At 36.8% G+C, this 16,473-nt stretch overlaps 1 protein-coding gene across 2 annotated transcripts; it reads right to left on the reverse strand.

Moving 5' to 3' along the window:
• Positions 1-11,672: 11,672 nt before the first annotated feature.
• On the reverse strand, positions 11,673-14,049 carry LOC18028876. Of its 2 annotated transcripts, XM_024150117.1 has the most exons (7): positions 13,967-14,049; positions 13,586-13,807; positions 13,154-13,499; positions 12,865-13,050; positions 12,486-12,779; positions 12,046-12,332; positions 11,673-11,932 (listed from the first exon to the last, which is right to left on the reverse strand). In XM_024150117.1, exons 3-7 carry the CDS (start codon positions 13,185-13,187, stop codon positions 11,834-11,836), a joined length of 900 nt encoding a protein of 299 aa, XP_024005885.1. In that variant the 5' UTR covers positions 13,188-13,499; positions 13,586-13,807; positions 13,967-14,049; the 3' UTR covers positions 11,673-11,833. The 2 variants fall into 2 exon arrangements, with proteins under 2 accessions (XP_024005885.1, XP_006414578.1); XM_006414515.2 differs by having other exon boundaries at positions 11,741-12,332.
• Positions 14,050-16,473: the final 2,424 nt, after the last annotated feature.

The following is a 16,473-nucleotide window of genomic DNA, read 5'->3' on the forward strand; positions in this document are numbered from 1 at the left end:
AAGCGAAATAATATTGTGTTATAATTAAACTTTATTATTATAACAAAATTGATATATATAATTATTCTAATATCATTTATTATATATTGCTTTTCTTAAAATAAAAATTAAGTATGCCACAATAAAGAAACTAAAAAATAAAATATGATAAGTAACTAATGTCTTATGATAATCAATCAACGAACCCTAATGCATGGTATGCACTTCTAAACGAAGGATACACGACTCCACCAACAGTCTTAATATCATCAAAACTACGTGGACCCCTAACTATGTCCAATAAGAGCCTCAGATAATACTCTTCTCTGTACTCTATCGGCGATTCGTCCACAACACACGCACCAGAATTTCCCTTTAGTCTTGGCCTCCATGTCCTATTTTTACGATCCCATACAAACATAGAAGGAATCTCCGAGTATAAAAGATTCCTCGCCTCTGGATAAGACTGATTACACCTAAACCAAGCAAGGAATTTAGGTTTTTTAGCAGGAACACGTCTATCTAAATTATTAGAAAACGCAATATTTTCCCCAGGGAGATGTAACAGCATAATTTGCCAATTAACACGTGGTCGCCTGTGAGCACCTAGACACGGACAATAGAAAAACAATCATATATACAATAACAACAATCAATCGAATACCGTAAAGAAAACTAACGATTATTGATGTCTCTAAAAACGTAATACATAACTCATTTACCAAACGCTTCTATCGAAGAACCCGAATGCAAACAATTCTAACCATGCAGACTGGTAACTCGCAAAGTCGCGATAGACGCATATATATACCTATACCGAAATATATGCATATATATAGAGATATAAGAATTATGTGGTTTACGTGTTGTTTATTTTTTTCTAGGGATTCTTAGAATATTTTCCTTTATTTACATTTTATACATTTTAACGAATAGACTTTTTCACAGAACTTTTTACCTTTTAACTACTGAGTTTTTCCTTTTTAATAAGTAATTAAATAATCAATTATATATCTTGTGTCTGATAAAACAAACACCATGATTTTCATAGCTGTTAAATGGAAAAAAAAAAACTAAAAGTTGTGATATAATCGGGGATATCTTCGAATCCTCTAAAATATTTATAAATTTGAGTTACTTGGAGTCTAAGAAATCAATAAAAACATGCGTTATTTATGTGAATATATAACTTATATTATTTTCTCCGCTTTCCATATTTCAATATCAAACAACAATAATAATGACATTAAAAAATCTATTTATTGATTAAAATAAAAAGATCTGAAGAATAAAGAATAATTAAACTATAATTTGTATACATGGTAAATAGTTTTTTAAAATGATATATGCATATCTGAATAAGATACATCATAACACTATTCAATGTAGAAGTCACACACTACTACGCGTGCATGGCCTCTTACGTGGATATCTGCAGTGTTATAAAAAAAAATTTGAGAGAGAGAATGCGACCACGAGTTAATACAAAAAAAAGTCAAATACAATCATTAAGTATTAGCAACTCACTGTTCCAAAAACTCATCTAACTCAGGAATACGGGGATTGAGTTCAAACTTAGTAGGATAAGTGGAAGATATAGTGATCTTGCCTATGTTTATAAAACACATATAGAGTCAAAACAATAAAACAGAACGAATATAGAGAATATAAATTAGTATACCAAAAATACCTCCAAAATAATCAATAACCGCTCATCTAAGCACATACACAATGATATCTTGATCACAGCGTCTCCAAGATACATAAAAGTTTTCAGCCATCTCACCGGACAATTCACAACTCCAATCAACACCACTAAATTAAAACACGTCACACATAATCAGATGGATCAAATAAATAAAACGACAATATACAGTTTAAAACATCCAGCAGACAGTACCGTTTATCCCTAAGACAGAATGTGATAGTTGAATATGAACCCCATATCTCGGAATCACATATATCATTACATGGACTGCCATATGAAGGAACAAATGATCTCCAGTCAGTAAACCACACCACGTCCCAGATCGACTTACATTTAAGACCCGACCTATCAAATCTTCATAAACAACAAAAACTAAACCATGTTAACATCAGCAACATAATAATAACGAAATTCAATAACTAAATCGAAAATAAACACACCAATTAAATAGTCATCATAATGGGCACGATCCAATATCCTTTGAAAATCAACGAATTGAAAATAAGCATTTTCAGATCTACGTGAAGTCTTGTCAATGATAGTTGATGGTAGGAACAATATTTTGTATCTATGAGAAGTCGGTCTACAACTATCCTCACAATCGATAACAGAAAAACGACTGATAATAATCCAACTACCAACATCTATGCGAGACGATGCGACACTGATCTTACCATCCTTAACAGTGGCCTGAATTTTAATACCCTGTGAATAAAACAATCAATTAGACACCAACAAAAATTTAAAATATTTTTGTGTAATAGTACAATAAATACCTATTCATCCGACAATATGAGCTCCATGGAAGAACGTTTTGAAATTAGCATATGCATCCACGTCTGTAAAACCTTAACAAAGATAGTACAACCATCTTTGGAATGACTCAAACATGACACACACCTTCCAAAACACATTGAACCAAGAGAAACTGTATAAGTACTGATGTGTGCTGGTGTGAGGGTTGTCAAGTTTTACCCTAAATGAATTCAATAGCCGCAAGTGCACAGTTGATCGATTGTAGTACTTATGGATCGACTCCACAAGGAAGGAGGATCTTTTCCTGCAAAAGCCTTCGAAAGAAATATAAAGTAAGGAAGTCTAGAACCAAACGGTTTTGTGGGGGTTTTGGTGGTGTGTTTAAAATGTAAAAACAAATCTTAAAGAGAAAATACGGAAACTAAAATGACCTAATAACTAAACTTAACGAAAATGGATAAAAACGAGAAAAACGGCTAATCTAATTAAATAAATGAAAATCGATTAAAAAGGAATGAGAATATTGAACTAAAGCTTGAAATAAAAACGGTGTGAATCTATAAGAAAAGAAAGTGCTGGGCTTCAGAGAAGTTTTCTCAGGGGTACGGACGATTCAAAACATTGCTAGAGAGTGAATTTGATAAGATCTTAGCTTAAACTTTTCGAACTGGAGACACGGACGTATGAATACGCCACTGTCGTGATCATAAACAACTATCTCTCTCAACCCTGACCAGTAGGTTTCCACTCTGGCCCTGGAAAAGAAGAGATGCATTATGTTTAAGACTCGTCAGCATTCACAAATCGCTCATAGGTAGGTTTCCACTCCTATGTTTGTTTTGCTCTCCCAAACTAGATCTGATACTTGATGAACACTTTCGTGTCACCAAGCATCTGGATCAGATTGTAGTTCATGACGCTACTCTCATGCAGTAAAAACGAATTCAGAAGAAAAAGTTATAAGATTCGGCTCAAAAGCTCATGGAATCCTCATCGAGCATATAAATCCCCATCGAAAATCCCTTAATCCCAACAATAAAACTACTCAGACATGATGAACGAAATCAAAAACATAGTATTAAAAAGTAGAATAGAAACCGAAATTGAAAAAGAAAGAACAAGGGTTCAAGAGACAAATCTCTCTCTCCCTAAAACCTAAAACTTAAAAAGTATTCTAAAACAATAAGAAAAATGAAGGCATCCTCGATGTAGGGTTCCTAAGACATGTATTTATAGTGCTCAAGACATCTATGGACGTCACTTAGGGTTTCTCCAAATGAGGCAATCATTTTGGGCTTCAGAAATGGGCCTTCGAGCTCAGAGTTGGCTGGCCGCAGTCGGGATGCTTCTGACCGCAGGAAATGGCCTGTTGGCTGCGGGTGGAAACGCTTGCCGGCTGGTTTACAGGACATTTTGCTCTTCGCGTATCTTTTGATTGAACAATTGGATTGCCAAGCTGTAAAGTTTGCTGGAAAGCTGATACTTCCATATTTAAGGTCTCCAAATTTGAGCTGGATCGGACGGTGAGAAGGCCTTCAATCAGGGGTGAACTTCTGACGGTTTGACTTTGAGCTGAAATCTGGTTTTCTATCCATTTTGTTAAGCTTTTCCCTAAGTTACCTGAAGAGAGTCTTGGAACTACCAATACTGGAAAAACGTAATAAAATTACTTAAATGCAATTAAAAAGATAGAAAAAGTATTTCAAAACGATCCATAAAAGTGGTCAAAATACGGTGTTATCAACTCCCTTAGACTTAAACTGGTTAAGTGAAAACAAAAATAGGGAATGCACAAATCTCATAGACATGAACTCCTAAACTAAGACCAAAGATAGTGCATCAATCCACAACTTAGTCTAGAAAATTCTCACCAATGCACAAGAGATACTAGTCCACTTTTTCCGTCATACAAACCTTAAACAATCTAAATCTTGATTCCAGTCAACTAGCTCTCTACATTCATTAAGTTCAATAGTGAGTTCTCATTAAAGACATCATCCAGGGTAGACGGCGTTTGGCATTAAAAGGCTGTTTAAGTGGTGGAGTTAAAGTGTTTCGGGTTACCTGAAGATCTGGAGGATGCAAGATAATATGCAAAACCGCAAGAGAGATAAGGACTTGTTGATGACCGCAATTTTCAGTCACTTCTTCTTGCCAAATGTTGTTGCATAATCCTTTCTCCTTTGTTGTAAACAGCTATTCCCCCAGACTTAGATTCATTCCAGGAATCAGAAAATAATCTCCAAAACTCCATAAAATCGAACTCCAGTTGTCTTGGGACTTAAAATTCGACACTCTAGACTCTCTAAGGCTTTTCTTTTCTTATTTTTGGATTTTTTTTTTTTGAAAAGGAAATGCCTTATAAAGAGAGTGAGACTAGAGGACGAGATTGTACCAAAATTTGAGATTTTCTAAGGCAAACTGAGCTTCCTCTTGTGTTGAATCCTTCCGGGAACTTTTCCGGCAAATCGCAGATCTCTGTCCTTGGTGACTGAAAACTGCGTCGTTCCTCTTTATCCAACGTTTTTGCACTTATCTGCATATAAGACAATAGAAAACAAGAGTGCACATGGTTTGAAAGAGGACTGGTTAACGTGGCGAACTAGCTAAAGATGAACTAGCCATTCAGGATCAACAGAGAATGGTAAAAGTATAAAGGAGTCTTGAATGTATGATTCGTTTCCCTGGTCTAATGCTTCAATGAGAAAATTAAGTCGAAATTAAGTCCAAATAAAACAGAGCTAGTGTATCTCTTCATCTAAATCGAAATCATTCAAATTCCTCTGGGTACTTAGTTTCAAATGTGCTTAGCTACCTCCTAGTCTAGTCCTAAATCATGAATGAGCCTGTCACTACGAACAGTCTAAAAGCACACAGTCAACTATCATTGATTCATGTTCACCATTCCCTTTTAAAATGTATTTTGTTTTGAAAACCGATTTTGAAAAACTTTAAGGAAAATGCAAAAAGTGTAGATAATGCAAGACTCATGAAAGAAAAGTGTTTAGAAAAGGATGAAATCCTCCCCCAGACTTAAATCACACTGTCCTCAGTGTGAAACAAGTCGAGATTGGATGAGAAAAATGCATAGATAATCGAATTAGTAAGGACAAAGAGAACTTACCTGGATCCGGGATGCTGGTGGAGATGAACCAGATTCATTCGAAGAGATTAGGGAAGGTGATAGGTGGTGATGAAGGTGGTGGGGGTGGTGAATGAGGTGGAGTGGGGATTGGTGAGGTGAAATGAGGTGAAGTGGGTGGTTTGGGGTCGGGTTTGATCTCAACAACCAATTGCCGCCGTCAGGAGTCACGCGACCGCGGCAAACCTGTGCTTGGCCACGATTAGGAAGATGCGACCGCGGTCGAACATGTATTTCCCGCGGTCAGAACAACTGCGACCGCGGGGGCTTATTTCGCGGCCTCTTCCTGCTTCTCCTTGGTTCCTGCTGGGCCGAGCAGTCAGGGACCATCCTTCTTTTTGGTTTTTTCGGGTTTTTGATTTTTTTGGCTTTTTTGTTTTATAAGAAACACCTGAAAGTAAGAAAAAGAAAAAAAAATCAAAAGAAAAAGAAAGAAAAATCCTAAAGAAAACAATACCTAAATGGGTTTCCTCCCATTAAGCGCTTCTGTTTTAAGTCATTTAGCTCGACTTTTGGTGTTGGACGTGGGTAAGTCCGATGAAGAAGACCTTGTCTTGAGACAAGTCTTTTTCGACATCTCCTTGCTTTGCCTAGCAGGTTCTTCGTCACTCCAAAGTTCTTCTTTAAACTCTTCTGTTGCAAAACGTTTTCCTGCTTTGCTGTTGTATGGAACAGATTCTGTGAAGACATCTTTGTCGATATTAGCAAATGAAATCCTCCGGTTTGGCCAGTCCATTATAGCTCCGGAAGTTGCTAGAAAAGACCATCCGAGAATCACTGGATATGTTGCATCTTTCATTTTGACAATGTAGAAGTCGACAGGCACGATGCAATCTCCTATTCTAAAAGGAATTTCATGAGTTATTCCTTGAGGTGTTGCATTTGAATCATCAGCTAGACTAATCTTTGCTCTAGTCCTGCGCAGATGTTTAATACCAAGTCTCAAAGCAATTGCCTTGGACATCATGTTAAGACAAGCTTCAGAATCACATAGCACGTTTTTAAACATTTCTCCTCAAATAGAACAAGAGATAAGAAACTGACCTACACCTTCAATTTTGTGAAGTGTTCGAACAGGTTTACCTCTTCTGGCATGGTTGAACAAGTCTTTTATCTCAGGGATTGATTCCTTCCTCTCACAGAAGTAGTGGCCTATCATGAAGTCCTTGCAAGCTCTGGCAAAGGTAATTCCTTCAGGCAAATTTCGAACCACATCATTGAATTTGTCGAGCTTTTCCTTGCTGATTTTGTTGGTGTAGTGGCTGCAGTCTTCCGGCTTTTTGAGGTGAATCGCATAGATTGCAGCATCAGGTGATGTTCTGGGAAAAGTCAGACGTCTGGCCCTCCCAAAATAGGTTCTAATACCTCATTTGTCTCCTTGCTGTACCTAGAGTAAACTTGCAAACCACCAAGATGCCATATATCATCGAAACCTGTGTAAAGAGGGATCGAGTTCACAAACTTGTTGAATTCAATGAGTCTTTCTCTGGAGATTGGTGCTCCTAATTCCACCATTTTGTCTGGATTGCCTCCTACTATGAACAGACGATAGTCTTCATTTTCGAGGTACTGCTCTTCATATTCATCCTCATATGCTAAAACTATGTTGCAATGAAGTACCTCATCTTCTTCCTTAGATGTTTTGGAGCTGATATCATACACTGTTTGCTCATGAAGAGGGGTTTTTACCATCCCAGCAGATGTATCCAATGAACATTGACCTGTAAGAATAGAAAGGGGCTGAAACGCATCTGATGGAGCATTTGCCGCGGGTGGAGGTTGCACGACCGCGGGTGGGGAGTGTTTTGCCGCGGTCAGGAGGCTCACGACCGCGGCTGGAGGGTTGTTGGCCGCGGTTGCAGGAGTTCCGACCGCGGGAGAGAGACTCCGAACTGTTTCCTCTGTTTCATCTTCTCCTTTGCCATCTAAACTGATTTCTGGATCTTCTAACTCTGTTTCCTCCTCTTTTAGGCTAAGATCTTTGATGGGGAGCGTCGAACCATTCGTTTCACGTCCTTGCATAAGCTTTTCGACCTTCTCTTTGACTTCATCAAGAGCATAGACTACTTTGTCCACGGTTGAGTCGATTTCCTCTGCTTTGTCTTGGACCTTGTGTACTCCATCCCAAATCTCTTCCACGTAGGAGTAGGTTTGGTTGTTATGGTCGTTAATAGTTTCTTCTGCTTCATCAAGCTTGACCTCTAAGGTACGGATGTTCCCACTGGATTTGCGAATGTGAACTTCGTTTTCTCCAACTCGTCCTTCGACTGCTTCTATCCTCTCCTTGATAGTCTCAGCATCCTTGTTTGCTTGAGTCTCGATGATTTTAACTTGAGCAGAAGGATCTTCAAGCTTTTTGTTAAAGTGAGTTGACATGTTGTCAATTTTCTCGTGAATGGCGGCTCTCGATGTTGCTTGAGCGTCAATTAAGTGCATGACCACCACCTCTAGTTGACTCAATCTGTGAATGAGTTGGACGTTTTCATCTTGGTGAGTCAAACGACGAGCAGGATGTCTAGGGTAAGCCATTAGAGGAACATAGGGCTCGTTCTGGAACGTTCTGTAATCTTCGGATCGAATTTCTTCGTAGAGATCGCGTAAGTACTGCTTCTCTCTGCATCTGGGGGCTTGAGGAGTGTTATAGAAACCTTCCTCATAGCGTGTATTTCGATTTATAGGATTCATATCTTCTGAAATGGAAACAAAATAACCGAAAAATGGAAATATGCAGAAAAGGGGGTTCTAGAGTCGATTTACCAACCTTTCTTAGGGTTTTGCGGAAAAGAAAACGCGTAACTTCCCCGGCAACGGCGCCAAAAACTTGATATGTGCTGGTGTGAGGGTTGTCAAGTTTTACCCTAAATGAAATCAATAGCCGCAAGTGCACAGCTGATCGATTGTAGTACTTAGGGATCGAATCCACAGGGAAGGAGAATCTTTTCCTGCAAAAGCCTTCGAAAGAAATATAAAGTAAGGAAGTCTAGAACCAAACGGTTTTGTGGGGGTTTTGGTGGTGTGTTTAAAATGTAAAAACAAATCTTAAAGAGAAAATACGGAAACTAAAATGACCTAATAACTAAACTAAACGAAAATGGATAAAAACGAGAAAAACGGCTAATCTAATTGCTTAAATGAAAATCGATTAAAAAGGAATGAGAATATTGAACTAAAGCTTGAAATAAAAACGGTATGAATCTATAAGGAAAGAAAGTGCTGGGCTTCAGGGAAGTTTTCTCAGGGGTACGACAGATTTAAAACATTGCTAGAGAGTAAATTTGATAAGATCTTAGCTTAAACATTTTGAACTGGAGTCACAGACGTATGAATACGCCACTGTCATGATCATAGACAACTATCTCTCTCAACCCTGACCAGTAGGTTTCCACTCTGGCCCTGGAAAACAATAGATGCATTATGTTTAAGACTCGTCAGCATTCACAAATCGCCCATAAGTAAGTTTCCAGTCCTATGTTTGTTTTGCTCTCCTAAACTAGATCTGACACCGGATGAACACTTTCGTGTCACCAAGCATCTGGATCAGATTGTAGTTCATGACGCTACTCTCATGCAATAAAAACGAATTCAGAAGAAAAAATTCTAAGATTCGGCTCAAAAGCTCATGGAATCCTCATCGAACATATAAATCCCCATCGAAAATCCCTTAATCCCAACAATAAAACTACTCAGACATGATGAACGAAATCAAAAACATAGTATTAAAAAGTAGAATAGAAATCGAAATTGAAAAAGAAAGAACAAGGGTTCAAGAGACAAATCTCACTCTCCCTAAAACATAAAACTTAAAAAGTATTCTAAAACAATAAGAAAAATGAAGGCATCCTCGATGTAGGGTTCCTAAGACATGTATTTATAGTGCTCAAGACATCTCTGGGCGTCACTTAGGGTTTCTCTAAATGAGGAAATCATTTTGGGCTTCAGAAATGGGCCTTCGGGCTCGGAGTTCGCTGGCCGCGGTCGGGATGGCTGTGACCGCGGGAAATGGATGGCTGGTCGCGATCGGGATGCTTCTTACCGCGGGAAATGGCCTGTTGGCCGCGGGTGGAAACGCTTGCCGGCTGGTTTACGGGACATCTTGCTCTTCGCGTATCTTTTGATTGAACCGTTGGATTGCCAAGCTGTAAAATGTGCTGGAAAGCTGATACTTCCATCTTTATGGTCTCCAAATTTGAGCTGGATCAAACGGTGAAAAAGCCTTCAATCAGGGGTGAACTTCTGTCGGTTTGACTCTGAGCTGAAATCTGGTTTTCTATCCATTTTGTTAAGATTTTTCCTAAGTTACCTGAAAAGAGTCTTGGAACTACAAATACTAGAAAAACGTAATAAAAGTACTTAAAAACAATTAAAAAGATAATAAAAAAAAGAATTTCAAAACGATTCATAAAAGTGGTCAAAATACGGTGTTATCAAGTACACACCGAATTCTGGTGTCCAGAGATACTAATATTCTTTTCGATGAGTATATCACTCAGTTCGACGTTTCGCTGATCTTCACTATCATCGTCAATCTCAGTCTCATCATCCAACATAACATCTTCATCATCATCTTCATCATCATCAGTTGAATCAGCATCGTCATCATCTTCATCTTCGTCATCACCGCTATCACCTTCTGAGTTATCACTTGAACCATCATATCCTTCACAAGACTCATCTTCATCAATAAAATCATCTTCAGAATCATATTCATCTGTTTGGTCCATATCATCAGTATCATCGCGCGTCTCTAAATCAGACCCCATATAATCCTCAAAATCATAATCATCATCAGTACCACGACCAGATAACATCTTGGTATCATCAAAGTCACTATTTTCTGCATAGATAAATATATGAAAAAACGGCGTAATTAGTATTCTAAAAAAAAAACGGTGTTCAAAACAAAAAACAAAGAATTGAAACCATTAGATTCTTTATTCATAACCCAAGCACTCCTCGCAAAATCCCATAGAAAGGTCTTCTGAGCATGATCGCTCGTATTAACACGATCAGAACCTAAATGCACAAAACAAACATTAGAACAAACATAAATACGTATAAAATTTAATATACATCATTAACAAAAATATATTACATGAAGAGCAGAAATACCTCATTTGATTAAAAACTTGTGATCAAGAATAGATATATAATACGCAGAATCAATATCTACATAAAATTTGAACACGTTCGTAGATTAATATATAATAAAGGTATGTATCTGAAAAACTAAGATATAGAACTACAAAAGGTACAAAACTGTAAGATTAATAGACAGGACTACCTTCGATAATAGGATTATATGTCCGCAAGTTCCATTCGTCGATAGCAGAATCCATAAGTAGCTTGCATGGATAACCTACAAATACAAAACAACTACTTATACGTATTATAACTTGCATCAATAACCTAAAGAAGTACAACATTCTTTTTTTTGTGATTTCCATGAAAACATATGGAGTTATGTAACGATAATCAGTCATCTCTTTGTGATCCATATTCTGACGATGCGATTTCAACACAGACCTTAACCCGTGAGCATAAGTCTGGTTATCAAAACCTATAGTCAAATAAATTTTTAGAATTCGTTAAAAAAGTTGAGAGCATATATACTATTATTAAATTTGATAATAGTTAGATATATACCCGAAACAGTAGACAGAACTTGCCAAGTGATGATGACTTTAGATGGATGATCAAAGCTGTACTTAGATGAACACATAGTTAGGTTTGCATGCAAATAGACAAACATGATAAATCTTTTCTAAAGAAATCCAAAAATTAATTTTTATTATAAAAACCCTAGCAAAATAAACACGGAACTCTAATAGAAAAACTAATTAGTAAATTATGAGACGTTTGGTTGGAAGCGCTCATATTTATACGTCTAAACAATCTACAATTTATTTTCTTGTAGAAAATACTAAAAGGTAATTGTTGTTCTATGAATTTTGTAAATTTAATTATAAAAATATAAAAATTCTATTATAAATAATAACAAAAGAAGTTATGACATATTTTCTTTTATAAAATATTTAATAAATAAAAAATATTTCATTTTAACGATTATCAACTAATTAAATCATCAGAATTTCATTTTTATTAATCAAAACAATCAAAACGACACAAAAATTTGTGTCCGCAATTCACTTCACATATACTACAAATACTATAATAGATATTGTTAGAGGATCAATCAAACGTTACAAACAGATCGAACAAAAAATAAAAAAAGCGTCTCAGTCCGTCCGTCATTCTTCATAGTAAAGATCATTTTCCAGGACTCGGGTACTCGTCACTACAACTTCCATCAACTTCAATATAAGAGGCTTTTTGCAGACCATAGTGAGCTTCCAAATGTGAACATATAATCAGGCAGTTCAAAGAGAACATTGAAACCATTGGCTTTCAAAATTCCAAGAGCACGGTCGAACATAGTGTCTTTGAAGGGTTTTGAGATTACCAGGAAATTTGCTGGTTGCCAATGAAGTAAATCAGCCGAATCAATCATGTCCAATGCCAAGAAAGTAATCTTTTCAGATTCTTCCTCCAAGGTTTTGAAAATAACTCCAGCATTATGATAGTCACTGGCTATTTCTTTTGATATCTTACTCTTACTACCATAAGCAGTCATCGACTCAGCACCATAAGGATAACCCTTCGCTCTAAGAGTTGACATGACATTATACCAAGTCTCACTAGGTTTGGGTGGGCAATCATCGACCAACCAGAAGACGAGCACCGGTTGCGCTGTCAAACAACACAAACAATTAGATCGATGATCAATACAATTTTGATTAAGATCAATCAACTAGAAAAATTTACAATGACAGATCGATCAATGAAATATAATCAAGATATAGACAGCTAGACAAACAATTTCACAAGAGATATAAATCTTACATGCAAGTCGTTCACTCTCTACACTGCGACCTAGTGAATTAACGCTTTGGTTGGTAGGCTTTTCTTCACAAAGCTGCTCAAAGCTGACAATGGTAGATGTATCTATCTCAGCACAGGGTCTTAAGATAACATTGAAACCTCTGCGTTCCAAGGCTTGGAGAACACGTTCGCACTTGGTGTCTTTTGATGAAGGTTTTGAGAATAGCATCATCAAATTTTGTGGTACATCATCGTAGTTCATTGCCCAGAAAACAATGTCCAGTAACATCCTCATAACTTTCAGATCATTTTCCCCTGGAAAATAAAACAAATATCAACGCAGATCCAAGATTAACAGACATAAACAATAAAAAACGAGAAAATTAGTGGAGGAACTCACCGTGGATTACGACTTCAGGCGTGCAACGATAATTACCTGCGGTTACAGCACCCTCGTAATCTGTACCAATGTAAGGCCTGATTAACACATTATCAGTATAACCCTTGCTGATGAGATCTGAGCCGAGAGTCGAAATATCACATGGGCAACCCTGGACATCCCAGAAGATGTCTGTCTCAAACCACCCTACACAATAAGACAACGTATAAAAAATTATATCACGATAATGATTTTGAACATTTCAAATATATAAACAGAGAAGCAATTTCGGGGAAGAGAGAGATCTTACCAGCCATATCTTCGGGATGCAACGAAACTAACATTCTCCTCTCTGCTCTTTGGCTTATGCGGTAGAGTTATGCCATGGTTGGGAAGACTAAATTCATGTGACAGGCCTTTCGAAAGCCATTCAAGGCTTAGAGTAGGTATCACTGATGATGAAATATAATTCGGGAGTGCTAAGAGAACATTGTAATATCTATCTTCCAAAGCTTTAAGGGCAGCGTAGAAAGTCATGAAGATATCTCCTACGATTACCAGCATACTCAATGGATCAGAATGGTCCGAACGATTTTCCATTGCCCACAAAACAATGTCGAGTAGCATACTATTATGTATATCATTATAGACATCCCCTGAAAGTACAAATAAACGTCAGTCAAGAATATAAGAGACAAAAGGAATAAAGACCATTATTAGACACATAGATGCGAGAATTCACCTTGTGGGGGAACAACAAAAATGTTGATTCCGGCATTCTTATAGGCAACATCGCGCCATTCATCCCTCAAGTTTTCCTCATCCACATAAGCCATGAATGACAAGTCACCAACACAACCCATATTCTGAAGAATTGTTTTCAAATTCTGATAAATCGAAACAGGATCGAGACCACGGGGGAAGGGGAAATCCACCAAGTCCCAGAAGACAGGTATGCTAGACCCTGCGAGTAAGGTTTTAAAAAACAGGGAACGCATAAGCAATCAGATCGATCATGTATTATTCTCGCAGATCGATCGTATGAGATGGTCCTTAACAGAGAGAGAGAGAGAGAGAGAGAGAGAGAGAGAGAGAGAGAGAGAGAAAGAAAGAGAGATCTTACCGGAGGACTTGGTCTCGACGGGAGAGATCTCGGCGGACATGGGTTCGTCGTGAGATGAGGGCATGGTTTCCACAGAAGAAGCGTTTATGTGGCTTAATATTAGATTATTGGTCCAATAATCACCAAATCTCATATTTATAAACTAAGGCTCTGTTCGTTCTGAAGTCGGTTAGGCTTCATTTGAGATGGGCTTTTATTCAATGGGCCTTTTAAGAAAAGTGTTGGAGCTAAATTTGTCACACAAATCCAATCCAGAAGATTGTTAAATGGATTGGTTTGGCCCACTCGTTTATGTGGCTTAATATTAGATTATTGGTCCAATAATCACCAAATTATGTTTTTTCACGAAAAAACAAGATTTTACGTTTTTAATGAAAAATGAGATTTTATGTTTTTAACGAGAAAACGAGATTTTACGTTTTAACGAGAAAACAAAATTTAACATTTTTTATGGGAAAACGAGATTTTACGTTTTTTTACGGTAAAACATGATTTTATGTTTTTTACTAGAAAACGAAGTTTTAAGTTTTTTTACGAAAAATAAGATTTTAGGTTTTCGATAGGAAAACGAGATTTTATGTTTTTTTTACGCAAAAACGAAATTTTTTATTTTTTCACGGAAAATCAAGATTTTACGTTTTTAATGGAAAATGAGATTTTATATTTTTAACAGGAAAATGAGATTTTATGTTCTCAACGAGAAAACGAGATTTAAGGTTTTTATGAGAAAACGAGATTTTAAGTTTTTTATGGTGAAACAAAATTTATATTTTTGACAAGAAAACGAGATGTGACGTTTTTAACGGGAAAACGAGTTTTTAGGTTTTTAACAGAAAAACAAGATTTTATGTTTTTGATGGGAAAACAAGATTTTATGTTTTTTCACGGGAAAACATGATTTTAGGTTTTTGATGGAAAAACGAGATTTTAGGTTTTGACGAGAAATCGAGATTTTACGTTTGTGACGGGAAAACAAGATTTTACATTTTGATGTGAAAAAGAGATTTTATTGGAAAACAAGATTTTATGTTTTTGATGGAAAATTGAGATTTTAAAGGAAAACAAAATTTTATGTTTTTTACAGGAAAATGAGATTTTATATTTTTGATGGGAAAAATAAATTTTATTTTTTGATGGCCTGTTGGCCGCGGGTGGAAACGCTTGCCGGCTGGTTTACAGGACATTTTGCTCTTCGCGTATCTTTTGATTGAACTGTTGGATTGCCAAGCTGTAAAGTTTGCTGGAAAGCTAATACTTCCATATTTAAGGTCTCCAAATTTGAGCTGGATCGGACGGTGAGAAGGCCTTAATCAGGGTTGAACTTCTGACGGTTTGACTTTGAGCTGAAATCTGGTTTTCTATCCATTTTGTTAAGTTTTTTCCTAAGTTACCTGAAGAGAGTCTTGGAACTACCAATACTGGAAAAACGTAATAAAATTACTTAAATGCAATTAAAAAGATAGAAAAAGTATTTCAAAACAATCCATAAAAGTGGTCAAAATACGGTGTTATCAACTCCCCTAGACTTAAACTGGTTAAGTGAAAACAAAAATAGGGAATGCACAAATCTCATAGACATGAACTCCTAAACTAGGACCAAAGATAGTGCATCAATCCACAACTTAGTCTAGAAAATTCTCACCAATGCACAAGAGATACTAGTCCATTTTTTCCGTCATGCAAAACTTAAACAATCTAAATCTTGATTCCAGTCAACTAGCTCTCTACATTCATTAAGTTCAATAGTGAGTTCTCATTAAAGACATCATTCAGGGTAGACAGCGTTTGGCATTAAAGGGCTGTTTAAGTGGTGGAGTTAAAGTGTTTCGAGTTATATGAAGATCTGGAGGATGCAAGATAATATGCAAAACCGCAAGAGAGATAAGGACTTGTTGATGACCGCAATTTTCAGTCACTTCTTCTTGCCAAATGTTGTTGCATAATCCTTTCTCCTTTGTTGTAAACAGCTATTCCCCCAGACTTAGATTCTTTCCAGGAATCAGAAAATAATCTTCAAAACTCCATAAAATCGAACTCCAGTTGCCTTGGGACTTAAAATTCGACACTCTAGACTCTCTAAGGCTTTTCTTTTCTTATTTTCGGATTTATTTTTTTTGAAAAGGAAATGCCTTATAAAGAGAGAGAGACTAGAGGACGAGATTGTACCCAAATTTGAGATTTTCTAAGGCAAACTGAGCTTCCTCTTGTGTTGAATCCTTCCGGGAACTTTTCCGGCAAATCGCAGATCTCTGTCCTTGGTGACTGAAAACTGCGTCGTTCCTCTTTCTCTCCAACATTTTTGCACTTATCTGTATATAAGACAATAGAAAACAAGAGTGCACATGGTTTGAAAGAGGACTGCTTAAGGTGGGGAACTAGCTAAAGATGAACTAGCCTTTCATGACAACAGAGAGTGGTAAAAGGATAAAGGAGTCCTGAATGTATGATTCGTTTCCCTGGTCTAATGCTTCAATGAGAAAATTAAGTCCAAATTAAGTCCAAATTAA

Source organism: Eutrema salsugineum, unplaced genomic scaffold (assembly GCF_000478725.1).
Source record: "Eutrema salsugineum unplaced genomic scaffold, Eutsalg1_0 scaffold_1, whole genome shotgun sequence".
Classification (NCBI taxonomy): Eukaryota; Viridiplantae; Streptophyta; class Magnoliopsida; order Brassicales; family Brassicaceae; genus Eutrema; species Eutrema salsugineum.